Below are 17,926 nucleotides of genomic sequence, written 5' to 3' on the forward strand. Positions count from 1 at the left end.
ACTGTAGTTTCTAATTGTGCTGCTGTCTTTTTTGCAACTAGATAGATAGACAGATAGGAGATTTATAGATAGATAGATAGATAGATAGATAGATAGATAGATAGATAATGAGATAGATAGATATATAGATACATAATGAGTGTAAGAAGAAATCATCGTGAATGATACGTGGATTCTGGCCTCGGTGGATTAAGAGCCGTTTTTTATGTGTCAGCAGCAGTTGCTATTTGACACCTTAATACTTAGTATGGCTGTAATACTTGAACTGGGACGGCTCTTACTGGGAGTCTTCAAAGTGCTGGGTGGGTGACTACTCCCCATGTTCCAGGCTGGGTTTTGCCAAGCCTAAAAACCAGCCAGCACTGCCAGGTGAGGAGGATTACCTCAGTTTGACAATGGAGCTTAGGAGGTGTGTGTGCTGGGATCTAAGGCTTGTGCCGTGCTGGAGGGCTGAGACCCATCTGTAAGGGAAACGGCCCCCCTAAAAGCCTGCTATGGACTGCTGGAAGCAGAACTGCCAACAAAGTGATTTTTGCTATGTGGACTTTCCATTGTGTGTGAGCTAACACCAAGACTGCAAAGTGACGTTTTGTTTTTGCTTTATGTGTGAAAAAACACAGAAGTTTGATTTAAAAACTGTTAATTCGCCTCTGTACTGCGTCCGCACACCCTGTCTACCAGAGCGAATCCCCACATGAGATAGATAGATATGCAGTATCCCACTCAGTGATGGTCGTAGGCACTTTAAACTTTTGTATATACTTATTAGGCTACTTTCACACTGGCCTCTTGGTTTCCGTTTCAGGGATCTCCCAAGCAGTGATGGTCAGTTTGCAGTGTTCGCCAGCGAACACATGCGGGCTGCCATCTTTAGTAAGGTAGACTCACCGTTCTGGCGATGCACAGGTAAGCCTTTACCTGTGCCTGTGTCGGGATCCGGTCTGAAATCAAATGCAGTCACCGGGAGCAGGCGGTACTGAGAACAGCCACCGGGGGCCTTCATCGGGCTGTTCTCGGAACTGCCTGATCCCGGTGACCGCATTTGATTTCAGACCGGCTCCCGGCACAGGCACAGGTAAGGGCTTACCTGTGCATCGCCAGACGGGTGAGTCTACCTTACTAAAGATGGCAGCCCGCATGTGTTCGCTGGCGAACACTGCGAACTGACCATCACTGCTTGTGAGATCCCTGAAACGGAAACCAAGAGGCCAGTGTGAAAGTAGTCTAATAAGTATATACAAAAGTTTAAAGTGCCCACGACCATCACTGAGTGGGATACTGCATATCTATCTATCTCATGTGGGGATTTGCTCGAGTCTACCTTACTATAGATGGCAGCCCGCATGTGTTCACTGGCGAACACTGCGAACTGACCATCACTGCTCACAAGCGGTCCAAAACAGATCAGTTTTGCCCTTAATGCATTCTAAATAGATAAGGATCCGCTCAGAATGCATCAGTTTGGTTCAGTTTGGCTCCATTCTGCCTCCATTCCGCTTTGGAGGCGGACACCAAAAGCTGCAAGCAGCGTTTTGGTGTCCGTCTGACGAAACTGTGCCAAACGGACCCGTCCTGACACACAATGTAAGTCAATGGGGATGGATCCGTTTTCACTGACACAATATGGTACAATAGAAAACTGATCCGTTCCCCCATTGACTTTCACCGGTGTTCAAGACGGATCCGTTTTGGCTATGTTAAAGATAATACAAACGGATCTGTTCTGAACAGATGCATGCAGTTGTATTATCTGAACGGTTGCGTTTGTGAAGATCCATGACGGAGCACTTTTTAAGGTGAAAAATTAATTTCCATACTTTATTGCTCCGTTACAATGAACACAGCTACGTTGTCATGTATCACAGCAACATTTCAGGTAAAAACCCTTCATCAGGCTTAGCAAAGACAGACTCTTGTCAGCACCTTAAAAGGTTGGTGTGCTGGCACATTCTGCTTCTGTGAATGTTCTACTGTGGATTAGAGGAATACCATCCAGTGTCGGACTGGGGTACCTAGGGCCCACCAGTTAAATTTATTTGGGGGGCCCACCATACGGATACATTCAAATATAATAAATAATTTTACATGAACATAGGCTGGTTGAGGTGCTGTACATTGAATATATGTATGTAGTGCAGTTAAGTCTACTGTATTATGTGCCACTTGTGCAGGGGGCGGGAGACTAAGGGCCCACCTTGCTCAGGGGCCCACCGGGGGATTTACCTGTACCCCTGTGGGCCAGTCCGAGCCTGATACCATCTTAGTCTTGGCACTAGAGAAGCTTGAGGCCTCATGCACACGGACGTTTTTTTTCACGGTCCGCAAAACGGGGTTCCGTTGGTCCGTGATCCGTGACCGTTTTTCCGTCCGTGGGTCTTCCTTGATTTTTGGAGGATCCACGGACATGAAAAAAAAGTCATTTTGGTGTCCGCCTGGCCGTGCGGAGCCAAACGGATCCGTCCTGAATTACAATGCAAGTCAATGGGGACGGATCCGTTTGATGTTGACACAATATGGTGCCATTTCAAACGGATCCGTCCCCATTGACTTTCAATGTAAAGTCTGGAGTTCTGTTATACCATCGGATTGGAGTTTTCTCCAATCCGATGGTATATTTTAACTTGTAGCGTCCCCATCACCATGGGAACGCCTCTATGTTAGAATATACTGTCGGATATGAGCTACATCGTGAAACTCATTTCCGACAGTATATTCTAACACAGAGGCGTTCCCATGGTGATGGAGACGCTTCAGGTTAGAATATACAAAAAAACTGTGTACATGACTGCCCCCTGCTGCCTGGCAGGTGCTGCCAGGCAGCAGGGGGCAGACCCCCCCCCCCCTGTTTTTAACTCATTGGTGGCCAGTGGGCCCCCCCTCCCCTGTTGTTAACTCGTTGGTGGCCAGTGTGCGCACCCCCCTCCCTCCCTCCCTCTCTTGTTTTAATACATTGGGGCCAGTGTGCGCGCGCCCCCCCAACCCCCCTCCCTCCCTCTATTGTTTTAATACATTGGGGCCAGTGTGCGCGCGCCCCCCCAACCCCCCCTCCCTCCCTCTATTGTTTTAATACATTGGGGCCAGTGTGCGCACCCCCCCACCCCCCTCCCTCCCCCCATTGTAATCATCATCGGTGGCAGCGGAGTAGAAGATTTTCATACTTACCTGGCTGCTGGCTGCTGCGATGTCTGCGTCCGGCCGGGAGCTCCTCCTACTGGTAAGTGACAGCAATGCGCCGCACAGACCTGTCACTTACCAGTAGGAGGAGCTCCCGGCCGGACGCAGACATCGCAGCAGCCAGCAGCCAGGTAAGTATGAAAATCTTCTACTCCGCTGCCACCGATGATGATTACAATAGAGGGAGGGAGGGGGTTGGGGGGGGTGCGCACACTGGCCCCAATGTATTAAAACAATAGAGGGAGGGAGGGGGGGTTGGGGGGGGCGCGCGCACACTGGCCCCAATGTATTAAAACAATAGAGGGAGGGAGGGGGGGTTGGGGGGCGCGCGCACACTGGCCCCAATGTATTAAAACAATAGAGGGAGGGAGGGAGGGGGGTGCGCACACTGTGCCACCAACAGTTAACAACAGGGGAGGGGGGGGCCGCACAATGATATTCAAACTGGGGAGGGGGGGGGGTCTGCCCCCTGCTGCCTGGCAGCCCTGATCTCTTACAGGGGGATATGATGGGGTTAATTGTACTATCATATCCCCCTGTAAGAGATCGGGTGCTGCCAGGCAGCAGGGGGCAGTCTTGTACACAGTTTGTAGTGTATTCTAACTAGAAGCGTCCCATCACCATGGGAACGCCTCTGTGTTAGAATATACTGTCGGATCTGAGTTTTCACGAAGTGAAAACTCAGCTCTGAAAAAGCTTTTATGCAGACGGATCTTCGGATCCGTCTGTATGAAACTAACCTACGGCCACGGATCACGGACACGGATGCCAATCTTGTGTGCATCCGTGTTCTTTCACGGACCCATTGACTTGAATGGGTCCGTGAACCGTTGGCCGTGAAAAAAATAGGACAGGTCATATTTTTTTCACGGCCAGGAAACACGGCTCACGGATGCGGCTGCCAAACGGTGCATTTTCCGATTTTTCCACGGACCCATTGAAAGTCAATGGGTCCGTGAAAAAAAACGGAAAACGGCACAACGGCCACGGATGCACACAACGGTCGTGTGCATGAGGCCTGACATAAAAGTTTGTCGGCAATTTTGACCATGCTGAACTTGCCTTAACATCACATCTTTCTCACCTTGAGGTTTCGGTTTGGTAATCTTTCCACATGGCTTGGACAATGTCACTGTTTTCTGGCACTCTGCATTGTGTAGGGCTCTCTTGAGGCTGCCGTTCCGTGTCTTCACTCCTGTTACTGGATCACACTCTCCCCAGTCCTGAAACTGGTATTTGCACTCAGCTGGTGGGTGACAGAATAAGTGTGAGCTGATCCAAAATCATCAACAAAGATCAAGAGCAAAAACAAAGTTGTAGCCACCAGATGGTGATGCATAAAAATAGTGTGACGCCGCTTAGCGACATCTCCAAGTCAGGAATTTAAAGGGTCACTTAATTTTTTTTTTTTATCACATATTACCAACCTATATGCGAATACCCTCTCTCTCTCTCTCTCTCTCTCTCTCTCTCTCTCTCTCTCTCTCTGTCTCTCTTCTCTCTGTAGTATGAACTATAATTGGAGTATTCAAAAACTGAATATAATGCAAAACATCTGTGTATACCCACACACCTGAATAAGAATGTATGGTAGATACCATAATGCCTCTTTCACACGGGCGGGTATTCCGCTCGGGTGCAATGCGTGAGGTGAACGCATTGCACCCACACATTCATTTCAATGGGGCTGTGTACATGAGCAATGTTTTTCATGCATCACTTGTGCGTTGCCTGAAAATGGAAGCATGTTCTATATTCTGCGTTTTTCATGCAATGCAGGCCCCAAAGAAATGAATGGGGCTGCGTGAAATTCGCATAGCATCCGCAAGCAAGTGCGGATGCAGTTTTCACGAATGGTTGCTAAGGAGATGAGGGATGAGTGACCCAGGACCCTATTTACTTTATTATTTTCTATTATAACATGGTTATAATAGAAAATAATAGCATTCTTTAATACAGAATGCAAAGTCAAATGTCAATTGAGGGTTAAAAAATAATAAAAACATTACTCACCTCATCCACTTGATCGCGTAGCCGGGATCCTCTTCTTTGTTCTTCTTGAAGGACCCGCAAAAGGACCTTCGCTGATGTCATCTCTCTCACCACCATTCTGTATTATTTGCTATGAATCCTGCACTTCACCCTCCAGTGCCTGTTGTGCCATGTGCTTCCTTTGGAAGTGTTTCCTCCCAAAGGAAGATGTGGCAAAGCACATATGAGATGGCAATTTGGATGACATTTCATGCTGCCAGGAGATATCTCACTCGGATCAGTATAGGTTTTTGTAAGGACTAGTGGTGCTATTCAAAACTGGAGGTGCACGCACAGCCCTCTATAGGTACCTTTACACAAGGCGATCGGAACGATTGAGTGACAAACGAGTTGTTTCTTAGTGGATGTTTCAACAATGAACCTTTAGACTTGCAGTGACCAGGAACGGGTTTGCTGACAACATTTTTAGTGCAGTGGCCAGGTCAGGTGGATAATATTCTGTATTTGTTGGGACGGCAATTGCAGCATGCGCAGAGTACTATCCAAGGGCCCTTCCAAGGTGTTATAACGCAAGTCCCAGATTAGGAATGCAAGAGTGGTGTAATGGCCTATAATGTATTTGTAAGATAGTGATAATTGTGTCACGGTGTCTCCTACCTGGGTACGGACGGACTCCTGGCTCACTTGCAATAAATTTGAGTGTAGTGATATTAGGAGTATTATTTTTCAGATTTGTCAATATGCACTGAATTTTTGCATTATATTCAGGTATTGAAAGCTATCTAGCCATGGTTTGACTTACTTCGTACTGTCCTTTGTATACCTATGTCACGCCTGTCATGGTCTCTACCTACTCATTGTTTTTAAGGACTTGTCTGCATATTAATAAAGAGATCCATTTGGTTAAAATTTTAATGTAGGCGTTTTTCATGGTTTGAATTTTTTTCATTTTGGGGTCTTTGTCTTCTCAATGCTTATCTAGGTCTATCAAGATAACAATTGAGGTGTCTTTCTATTCGTTATGCCAAAAAGACTAGCTTGCAGATAATCTCCTTGTACCGCAGCATTAAAAAACGGAGATAACTTTGCTCTCCCATTGGGCACATTTTTAAAGTTTTCCATTTAGGCAGGGTTCCGAATCTCCTTAAAGAGATCAGTCCTGTATGGAGATTTATTGGCAATGCTCCATTAGAAATGAATATGCAAAGAGGAAGTGGTTCACTATGAGTCAGGATCTGACTTTCTAACATGCCTGGGATTTGACAAGGAAATATAGCCAAGCCAGATATCCATCAGTAGACAGCTGTTTCAGGATGCTTGCCCCTCATCAGTACAGAGTAGGATTCTGGCTGGCTCAGTGTGATGCCTTGGATGTGGCTTAGGCAGGATGCTGAATCTCCTTTAAGAGACCAGTCCTGTATGGAGACTTGCTGAAAGTACTCCATGGTATGGCGACTAATTGGAATTGCTCCAGCCAGCCAGAATCCTACTCTGTGCTGATGATGGGCAAACGTTCCAAAACAGCTGTCTACAGATGGATATCTGGCTTGGCTATATTCCGTCAAATCTAAAGGAAGCTACTTCCAATAGGTGGTGCTGACAAGATGGTTCTCCTTTGGGGATACCTCTTTGAATATTTGCTTCACCACTGAGTGTTGCGCTTTGCAACAGCTAGAGAGCCATAGGTTAGAGACTTCTGCACTACAGGTATCCAATACTAAACTGCAGTGGAGTTAACCCTTCTCACTTCTCACCTCCAAACTGCTTCTTCCAGTTGCATGGGATCTTACACTTCTGGGTCTTCATCGTCTGTTTGCACTCCTTTCCTGATCTGGTGCCTTCCCGGGTTCCAATCCCACAGTCTCCACTTGTGGCAACACATACACTCCACTGCCACTCCCCACAGTCTGACTTCTTAGCCTTCTTTTCTGGAAGATCAAGCATATTATTAGTGGTCAATAATAACACTAGTAGGGTACGACAACACGATCAGGTTTTCTGATGCAGTTTTTGAAGCCAAAATCAAGAGTGGACCTTAAAAAGAGAGAAACATATAAGGACAGGTATTCTTACTTCTCTTTTTTCTGAAACCACTCCTGTTTTGACATCAAAAACTGCATCAAAGGACCTGAACGTGTGGCAGCACCCTTAAAGGAATAGGTCATTAATATCAGATAGGCGGGAATCTGACTCCTGGCTAAATGCTGAATTCTCTTCAAACAGCTGATCGCAGAGGTGCTGGGAGCCAGACCCCCTGCCAATCTGATATTGATAACCTATCCTGAGGATAGGTCATTGATATAGGAAACTTGCCAACTCCTTTAAAGTTATATTTTTTCCTATTTAGCATTGTGGTATACTGTTCTAGTCCAAAAGGTCAGTAGGTCAGTGCTCTACAAAAAAGGAAGGAAGACCAATGGCAAAAATAAAAAAAATAGGGCCTTTTTGGAGCTACATGACACCAGCATACTCCATTTGACAGGACTGATGCCCCATTTATGTTTTACATTTTACAGCACCAGGTCGGGGAGTGATGTGTCCATAGCTTCATTCCAGGGATGAGTAGGGGTTCCAAGGGTTAAGTTATGGTATATCCTACCCCTTTAAGATGTGTACATCTTAAAGGGGCTCTACATGATAAAACAAAATTACTGAAAATAATTTTTACAAGTTGCTTCAGAACAAAGAGCCAAAGAGCTTCCTTATCCTCCTCTCCTATTTGTCAGGAATGATGATCCTGAATACAGCTGATAGAATCTTCAGCTGAATCTAAGTATGGCGGAGACAGCTAAGGTACAGAGAGGGGGTGGGGATATGGCTGAAGATCAGCAGTCTCCATTACCACACATTACCACAGTCTGTCCTGTTCTTCCTCTGTGTACTTCATGTCTCCTCATGAACTCCATTCCTACAGAGATTCAGCTGAAGATCTTATTATCTGTATCCAGAATCATAATCCCTGACAAGTGTGGCAAAGGGGAAGATGAGGCAGATCTTTAGCTCAGTGTTCTGAAGTAAGGCTACTTTTACATTAGCGTTTTCAATTCCGCTATTGAGATCCGTCATAGGATCTCAATAGCGGAAGAAAACACTTTAGTTTTGTCCCCATTTATTGTCAATGGGGACAAAACTGAACTGAACGAAACGGAATGCACCAAAATGCATTCCGTTCCATTTGGTTTGCGTCCCCATCGCGGACAGAAAAATGCTGCAAGAAGCATTTTTCTATCCGCGTAGTGGCATGGAGCAAGACAGATCCGTCCTACACACAATGTAAGTCAATGGGGACGGATCCGTTTTCTGTGACACAATAGAAAACTGATCCGTCCCACATTGACTTTCAATGGTGTTCAAGACGGATCCGTCATGGCTATAGAAGACATAATACAACCTGATCAGTTCATGACGGATGCATGCAGTTGTATTATTGTAACGGAAGCATTTTTGCAGATCCATGACGGATCCGCAAAAAACACTAATGTGAAAGTAGCCTAACTTGTCCTAATGTGAGATTAGGATAGACTTTGTGTGTACTAATAGGATGGCAGCCATTTTATTTTCCCTGATGATTGCTCCCCAAACAAAACAAGCCATTATAACCAATGAAAGGTATCTGAGAATTTAAAGGGGTATTCCGGTAAAGTAACTTAATTTATGAAAAGCTGCATTTAGGCCTCTTTCACACTTGCGTTGTCCGGATCCGGCGTGTACTCCACTTGCCGGAATTACACGCCGGATCCGGAAAAACGCAAGTGTACTGAAAGCATTTGAAGACGGATCCGTCTTCAAAATGCTTTCAGTATTACAATGGCAGCCAGGATGCTATTCAAGTCCTGGTTGCCATAGTAGGAGCGGGGAGCGGGGGAGCGGTATACTTACAATCTGCGCGGCTCCCGGGGCGCTCCAGAGTGACGTCAGAGCGCCTGACATGCCATGCGATCACGTCATCCATGTGCGTGGGGCGCCCTGACGTCACTCTAGAGCACCCCGGGAGCCGCACGGACGGTAAGTATGCTGCTTCCCCGCTCCCCGCTACACTTTACCATGGCTGCCAGGACTTTAGCGTCCCGGCAGCCATGGTAACCACTCTAAAAAAGTTAAACGTCGGATCCGGCAATGCGCCGAAACGACGTCTAGCTTAAGGCCGGATCAATGCCTTTCAATGGGCATTAATTCCGGATCCGGCCTTGCGGCAAGTCTTCAGGATTTTTGGCCAGAGCAAAAAGCGCAGCATGCTGCGGTATTTTCTCCGGCCAAAAAAACGTTCCGTTCCGGAACTGAAGACATCCTGATGCATCCTGAACGGATTTCTCTCCATTCAGAATGCATTAGGATAAAACTGATCAGGATTCTTCCGGCATAGAGCCCCGACGACGGAACTCTATGCCAGAAGAAAAGAACGCAAGTGTGAAAGAGCCCTAAGGCTGCAAGCTGTGACCCAACCAGAACCCCTACTTATACATATAACCAGAGGTTCAATTTACCTTGCAATCCATTTGTCTAGCTCCTGTGTGAGCCTGCAACTCTGAGAGTATCATGGCTCCTGATCTTCCCTCACAAAACTACAATCCCCACAATCCCTAGCTTTCCTGCTGTGAGTGTTGATATTTACTGATTGGCTGCCTGATATACAGTCAGGTCACGCCCCCTCTACTCAGTAATCACCAGCACACTAACACGCCCTTTGTTTCACAAGACATTTAGGTAGAGAATTGATAGCAACACACTGAGCATGCTCGACCTAACAAGGGCTCAGAACTACAGGTCGATGCCATGGAGGAAACACAGTGGGTAGCAGAGGAAGAAACTACTTTTATAACTAATAATATATAAATATAACTAATAATATTTATAATATAAAAGATGTGGAATTTACATTATATTAGGCAATTATTGAGTATGAATTAGTCTAAAACATAAGTGTAAGGCCGATTCATTGGCCTGTGTTTGTGGGAGGGGCTTGGCCGCCTATATCAGCCGTCAGCACCCTCCCACATGTGTACGACGTACGAAGTTCAGGATCCCGGAGCGTGCGTTGTACCTGTCAGTCCTGCCGTACAGGCCAGGTAAGCGGACGTCCGGTTGTGCGGGCGGCCCGGTTGGTAAGCGGGTCCCGCGCTCCGGAACACTTCGCCCCCCGTCCCGCTCCCGCTCGTGTCCCCACTCCCGCTCGTGTCATGGAGGTGGTGGAGCACAGCGGCAGACCGCGCCTCCCTCCTCCGCCGCTTCTGCTCACCTTCACAGGCGCGGCTCACGCTCCATGTCGCCGGCGCTGCCCCGCTCCCCCACGTGGTGTGGGCGTGGCATCCAGCGGCGGGGCCCGCCCCCCAGTTGAGGGGTAGCGCCCCTGCCACCCCCCCCCCCCAGCCTCTGTCTAAGCCAGGGGGCACCACCGTGTCCCCACGCGGTGGATTTGCCCAGCCGACGGTGGGTCGGCCCTCCGGACTCAGGGGGGCACCACCGCACTGGGCAATCCACCAGGGAGCGGTGGGCCTCCCACGTGGCTCGATGTTCAGGAGAACAGGGGGGAAGGCGGCACCATGTCCAGAACCCCCCCCCCCCTGTTCCAGTTATGCCAGGGGGCTAAGCCGGTTCCCCACGCGGCGGGCGCGCTCAGCCGGCGGAGGGTCGGCCCACAGATGGCAGGAGGGCACCCTCGCACTGGGCGCTCCGCCAGGGACCGGCGAGGCCCCCCACGCGGCATTTTCATTATCGGCAGGGGTAGGCCCTCACCACTGGGGGTCCTCCCTGCGCCGATCCAGGCCTGAGGGCGGCGCAGCTCCCCACGTGGCAGGTGTGCCCAGCCGGCGGACGGGTCAGCCCTCGAACGGAGGGCGCCCCTGCACTGCGCACCCTGCCAGGGACACGCGTCACTCTCCACGTGGCGAAAAAAAAAAAAAAAAAAAAATAGTGTAGGGTGAGGCGCGAGCTGTTGCTCACAAGTATCCCCCCGCTTGGTCCTCTGTGTCAGGGAGCTCCGCGCTCCCCACGCGGTACAGTGGAACATGGTGGGGGATGCAATGGCCAGCGCCACACACACACACTTAAAGTCTGGCACGGGCCGCCGTGCTGCTTAGGTAGGTAGGGGTCCACCACATACGACAGACAGAGTCGGGGGGGGGCCAGAAAAAAAAAAAAAAAAAACTCAATCAACGCCATCCCCATCCGTTGTTCAAATCCACTGCCCACAGCTCGCGCTCCGTCAGTTTGTACCCCACGTATTGATTTGTTTTCTGTGCTGCTTGTTTCCCAGGTCAGAGCAAGGAGAAAATTTTTATATTTTTCTCAAACATACACACAAGAGAAGCCAGTCTAGGATTCACCGAGTTCTCACGAACAAGGTAGCGGGGGCTCACGTCAGTGGACGGGAGGCATTGATCACTAGCAAGGGAAAGGTCTCATGCACTCTTTTACGTCCAGGTTTCCTTTTCCATTTAAAAACATCCGTGGGGTTCAGAACAGTGTTCCTCAGTTGGTAAGTAAAGTCAGGTCCTGGCATGTACCTTCAGGTGGCGGTTCCTGGCCACTCTTCCACGGCCGTCAGGGGTTAGGGTGCGTGCTTCACAGGGACAGTGCACCTTTTTCTACCACGTTGTCAAACAGCCTCACGCACTTGGTGGTCGCCCAGGGTAGCCGGTCACCTTGCATTATTTTCTCCACAGCTGTGATGTCGCACGCATCTGATATCATGGAAGCATCAGTGGATGAGAATGCTGCAGGGACGTCCGAAGGGGGCAGCACGTTATCCCTCCGTGCTTGGACTATCCCCAAGCTGATGGCGGAGCTGACGAGACGGGGTGTTCCTTTCCCGGCGTCAGCTAGGAAAGCAGAGCTATACCGGTTATGGAAAGATTCCCTGGTGCCCAGCGGCGGTGATCCCCCCGCAGCCACGATACAGACATCGCTGGCCCAATTACACCTCATGCTGAACAACTTGACTTCGGCCGTCACGTCCATACAGGCTAGACTCGAGTCAGTCGAGGCTCACAACTCGGCAGTGTCAGTTTCTTCACCCGAGCCTCCGGTCGCCTCCACCTCGGCGGCAGTAGACATCCGCACTGCCCAGCCAGTCCCCAACGTGGCTCCGTCTCACTTTGTCCCCATCAACATCAGGAAGGACATCCTTGAGGGTAGGGACATCAACCTCGCTTCGCTACTGATAGCCTCCAGGGACCTTTCCGACAACAAGGTCATAGCCTGCGGGGAAGTCTCGGTGGTGCTGAGAAGCCGCGACCACCGGCTCAATCGCAAACTGAACATTCCAGAGTTCGTCATGGCTTTCAGCCTTTTCAGGGACATCATCTGTACTGCCAGGCCGGACAGGAGGGAGGAGCTAGACCTATACCTCTTTAGGGTCACTGAGTTGGGACATAGGTATGGTGGTAATGCGTTCTACGATTACCACTGTTCATTCTCAGCCAAAGCGGCCGCAGCCCTGTCCCAGTTTCAACATGTCACAGACTGGTCCGTCCTGGACACTGAGTTGTTCTGCAGACACTTTGCAGGCCTGAAGGCTCCCTCCTGTTCGGCTTGTCAGTCTATCTTCCACTCAGTAGAGTGGTGCCATAAGTCGGCAGCCGCCACGACGTCATACCCCTCCAGCTCTTCAGCAGGACCACTCGACATCTTCAGGCCCCCCAATTCAGTAGACAAACTAGGACGACCCATTGTCCAGTTAGGTAGGGCACAGATATGCAACAATTTTAATTACGCGTCTTGTAATTTCGGCCAGTGCCGCTTGTTGCATATCTGTACCAACTGCTTCAGGGCTCACCCCCGAGTAGCTTGTTCATTAAAGTCGGTGAAAAATTATATGAGCGTGGTCGATACTAATCGTCTACAAGCAATGTTGCAAGGTCATCACAACCCAGGATTCGTGCAGTTCCTGGTGTCAGGGTTCCATGAAGGGTTCCACACAGGGTTAATCACGACCCCCGAGGTCACGCATGAGTGCGGGAACCTTCAGTCAGCCGAAAGGAATCCTGGCTCAGTAGACACACTCATAGAAGCCGAGTTAGCTAAAGGGTTCTTAATCGGTCCTTTTGAAGCACCCCCATTTCAACGGTGGAGAGTCAGTCCCGTAGGAGTCGTCACAGGCAAGTTCAGTAAGAAGGAGAGACTCATCATTGACTTGTCTGCCCCACATGGTTCACAGGTTCCCAGTCTCAATTCCCTCATTCCTTCAGAAGAAGTGGGCATGAGGTATGCTTCCATAGACCAAGCCATCGCCATCATCATGCAGACAGGTCCCGGGTCCGCATTGTCCAAAGCAGATATATCGGACGCTTTCAAACTGCTCCCCATTATGCCAGCACTCTGGCAATGGCACGGTATCAGGTGGCGAGGCCTGTATTACTTTGCCACGAAACTCACCTTTGGTTCCAAGAGCAGCCCCTGGCTCTTCGATCAGCTGGCCCAAGCCCTCCACTGGGTTCTGGTACACAAGGTGCGCTGTGAGTTCGTCATCCATTATCTGGACGACTTCCTATTGATTGAGGGCCCAGGGGCTGCTCCTCTGGGGCTGGGGAAGCTACTGAGGTGTTTTTCCCAGTTGGGGGTACCTGTTTCTTCCAAAAAAGTAGAGGGCCCGTCCACCGTGATCACTTTTTTGGGCATCGAGTTGGACTCCCAACGCATGTTAGCCAGGTTACCCTCGGACAAGCTAACGAGAGTCCGAGAAGTGATTCACAGGTTTTCAGCCACGTCGGTGGTCACTAAGACTGACCTTCAGTCGCTACTGGGTATGCTGAATTTTGCCATGTGCATCATTCCGCAAGGCAGAACGTTTGTATCCCGCCTGCTGGCGCTCCTTAGCACCGCCCCAGAACAGGACAGCCCAGTGCGTCTGGACAGCCAGGCCTTAGCGGATCTCCGTATGTGGGATCATTTCCTGGACCAGTGGAACGGGGTGTCCCTATTCGTCCCCAAGCTGTCGTGCCAGTCCCCCTTAGTTTTCTCGGACGCGGCCGCCGGCACAGGGTTTGCCGCTGTTTTTGGCACGCACTGGGTTGCAGACAGTTGGCCGGCTGAGGCGGTACTAATCCCAGGGTTCCTCCACTCCTCGGCACTGTTTGAGCTGTACCCCATCGTGGTAGCTGCTCACATATGGGGCAGTCTCTGGGCGAACCAGTCCGTCCTGTTCGTGACGGATAACGCAGCCGTCGTAGACATCCTAAATAGTGGATCGTCAAAGTCAAGCCACGTCATGGGTTTCCTTAGGCGGTTAGTTCAGCTGTCCCTATACCACCATTTCCACGTCCATAGCGCACATGTACCAGGTGAGCAAAACCTGGCTGCCGACGCCTTATCCAGGGCTAACTTTTACCGTTTCTTTCAGATCATGCCAGAGGCAGATGCGACAGGCGCCACCGCTCCTCCTCACGAGTCCTTAATGTTAACATAGCCGACCACCTTGAGACGGCCCATGCTCTGATTCGCGATTCTCTCTCGCCCAACACGACCCGAGCATATCACACCGGGTGGAAGATGTTCTGCAGGTTCCAAGGGGAGCATCCTCAGGGGGAATCCAGTTTTCCAGATTACATCCTGGCGTTTATTGGCTACTGCCACTCAGTGCACAAGCTCTCTCACAGTACAGTCAGGTCATACCTAGCGGGAGTACAACATTTTTTCTCCGTCAGTCATCCCGATCAACCATCACTTTTCGCCATGCAGGCTGTTAAGGCAGCACTCAAGGGCTTAAGCAAATGCGGGCCTCAAGGCCGAGGCAGCAGGCAAGGGGTCACCGGGCCCCTCTTCCGCAATCTATCCGACATCCTGGACAGTAATCCGTTCGGGGTTTTGCCCAGCTTGGTACTCAAATCTGCCATCTATTTAGCCTTCTACGGCTTTCTGAGGCCCGGAGAGTTCACCTGCTCTTCCGGCAACAGTAAGTTCCTCACGGTCAGCCAGCTGGTCCAGAACTCCGAGGGGTTCACGTTACTGCTCAGGACGTCCAAGACCTCCCAGGTGGGCCCCCCGGTCCCGGTGTCCTTCTATTCCACTTCACACCAGTGGTGCCCCGTCACGGTGCTCCGTCAGCTACGGTCCGCCTTGTCGGGGTCTGGCCCTAACAGCCCACTGTTACCCTTCGGGGTGGTTCCACTCACCACCCATCAGTTCGTGTCCCATGTCAGATCACTGGTGGCCAGCCTGGGTGGTGACCCCTCCGCTATCTCGGGACATTCATTCCGCATAGGCGCTGCATCCGCAGCCTCCAAGAATCAGGTACCTGCACACGTAATTCAGAAGTTAGGGCGTTGGCACTCGGCATGTTTCACCCGATACATACCTCACCCCGATACCGAAATGTCAACAGCGTTTCAGAGCCTGGCTTTGTAATTTCGCCACAATAAAATACTTTGCCTATCAGTATGTCTCTTGCCCTCTTTCAGGCGTCCCTCCACGACGCGGTTGCGGCACAACTCTGACCGCTTAGGGTTAGGTTCCCTAGGTTAGGGTCAGGTACGTACCTGGTGGCCCCGACCACAAGTGTAAGGCCGATTCATTGGCCTGTGTTTGTGGGAGGGGCTTGGCCGCCTATATCAGCCGTCAGCACCCTCCCACATGTGTACGACGTACGAAGTTCTCCCTCCCACCCGACCCCCTTTTTCTGTTACTCTCAAAGGGGATGCCCTCTTTCAGGCGTCCCTCCACGACGCGGTTGCGGCACAACTCTGACCGCTTAGGGTTAGGTTCCCTAGGTTAGGGTCAGGTACGTACCTGGTGGCCCCGACCACAATTGATATTTATGGTAACCAGAATACCCCTTTAAAAAAGGGGTCCCATACTACATGGGAATTGCACCTTGTAGGCTATAATCACATAAGACTTTCAAATAGGTCCTAGTTAAGCAGAAATCTTGGGGTAGTAAAGAGCTTTCTTCCGTGTTACCATTATTATATTGTCCTAGGAATGCACTTGTCAAGGAAGCACTTATTGTTAGACAGGCTGAAAGGACACCGGGACCATAGCTCCCCACTATCAGCGAACTCTGCCCCCAACACTACACAGAAATAAAATGTATATGGAATGAATATTAAAAAGATGCCTCCTAATTAGTCAGATGATAATTCATAATGAAGTCAATCTGGACATGACCGTATTACCTTGCTTGTCTTTCTTTACTGTGTCCGTCCCAAGCACTGTGAGTACCAAGAGGAACGCCAGCAGCGCCAGCGTGAATATTCCATGGTGATGATGCATCCTGGAAACAGAATATAAAGCTATAGTAATTTATCATATCTATAGGACTATAGATCTCACAAAATAAAACATATATTTACTCTTGAAGGCTACAGAGTATTTCACTAGAGACAAGAAGTTACACTTACAGTCAACCATTGTGAAGGACAGTTGGCCACCCACTCAAATGCATGTAAGCATGGGCCTCTCCTGCTCTCCCTCCACCCCCTTGATGTTAGCTTTTGTACTGTAGGTTGCTCTCCACTAGAGTGTTCGTGAGACACAATTGGAAGACATGTATACAATGAGGTAGGAACTCCCACATAATACTCCGCATGTCGTCCTGACAACTACATTTCATAACCTCTTCTAGGTTTCAATATATTTCAATAGAAAGTATGTAAAGGGGGGTCATAGAATGATCTTTTTGGCCCTGAGTGGTATATGTGGAAGGGATCAGGCAGGTACAGTTGTAACATGATTAATCTAAATATGAAAATCTGATAGCACATAATACACAACAGTCTCTTTCTAACAAACTTCAAACCAGCCCTGTACCTCACATGGATCCAAAGATATTCCCATTCATTGCTCCAATTGCTCTGCTAGATTTTTTTCAAGTTGGCAGCTTAGGGGGCATGCACTCTGAGGGGTGTGTCCTTTCTGCTGCAGCTAGTGGCAGTTAAAGGATGGAACTGAGCATGTGCTTCCATCTCAGTGAGCAGGACTGAGAAATCAGAAAGAGCAAACAGCAGGTGGCGCTATACAGATAGATTTCAGAATAACTCACTGGCTTTACAAATTTTTTAATTACATGCAATTGCAATAGTTTTCAGATCAAGGTTCTGGTTTAAAAAATGTTGAATATTTTTCATGGGACAACTCCTTTAAGAAAGGGCAAATTTACTTGACATAAGGTGGCAACATGCTTGATGGTTACAATCTCAAATGAGGGCTTAGTTAGAGGCAATAGGATAATTAGACACACTGTCAAAGAAACAAATATAACAGTCCATTTAAGAGGCAACAACTCACTCTCCCTCTGGCTTGCATTGCAGTCTGCTTTCTGGAAATCAACACTTTGGATTTATCTGCTCAATTTGATAGCAATGAAGCTGGCTGATCTGCAGTTATCACCACAGCTTTCTTTCCGCACAGTTCCATACCACACCATCTGCACAATCTACAACAGGCACACCTAGGCTGATGTGTCTCTGTCCTCACAATCACTGTGCACACTCTACTCAGTGGCAGTATCCCCATATTTGCAACACACTGTATTGCACACAGTCTCTCCCACAGTGTTGCTTACAGGCTGGTTAGTCTAGGTTACAGGCCTGTCTCACTCCTCTGAGATATTCAGCTTCAGATGCTCCAGCTAGTCATTAAGATGTTGGTACCAATCACCTCCACTATCTAGCTAAGTACTTGTAGGATTAATGCTGGATTTGTTTCCAGCAGCAGCTTCCTAACTCACTCTTTCATCTTCTGCCTGCTACTGAGCATCTGACTTGCATGCAATTCTGTTTATAATATCTCCGCCGTGTGCTCTCCCTGATCTCTCGACAAGCTAAAG

At 49.2% G+C, this 17,926-nt stretch overlaps 1 protein-coding gene across 1 annotated transcript in view; it reads right to left on the bottom strand.

Annotated features, from left to right (window-relative positions):
- PTN (pleiotrophin) overlaps positions 1–17,926 on the bottom strand; it is a 94,688-nt gene that overhangs the window by 32,885 nt on the left and 43,877 nt on the right. Inside the window, exons 2-4 of the mRNA XM_044277909.1 lie at positions 16,275–16,372; positions 6,921–7,094; positions 4,259–4,420 (exon numbers count right to left, since the gene is read on the bottom strand). Of these exons, the coding sequence (XP_044133844.1) occupies positions 4,259–4,420; positions 6,921–7,094; positions 16,275–16,371 (433 nt within the window). The 5' untranslated portion in view covers position 16,372. The remainder of the gene's footprint in view (positions 1–4,258; positions 4,421–6,920; positions 7,095–16,274; positions 16,373–17,926) is intronic.

The sequence above is a fragment of the Bufo gargarizans genome, chromosome 2, assembly GCF_014858855.1.
Source record: "Bufo gargarizans isolate SCDJY-AF-19 chromosome 2, ASM1485885v1, whole genome shotgun sequence".
In the NCBI taxonomy this organism is placed as follows: Eukaryota; Metazoa; Chordata; class Amphibia; order Anura; family Bufonidae; genus Bufo; species Bufo gargarizans.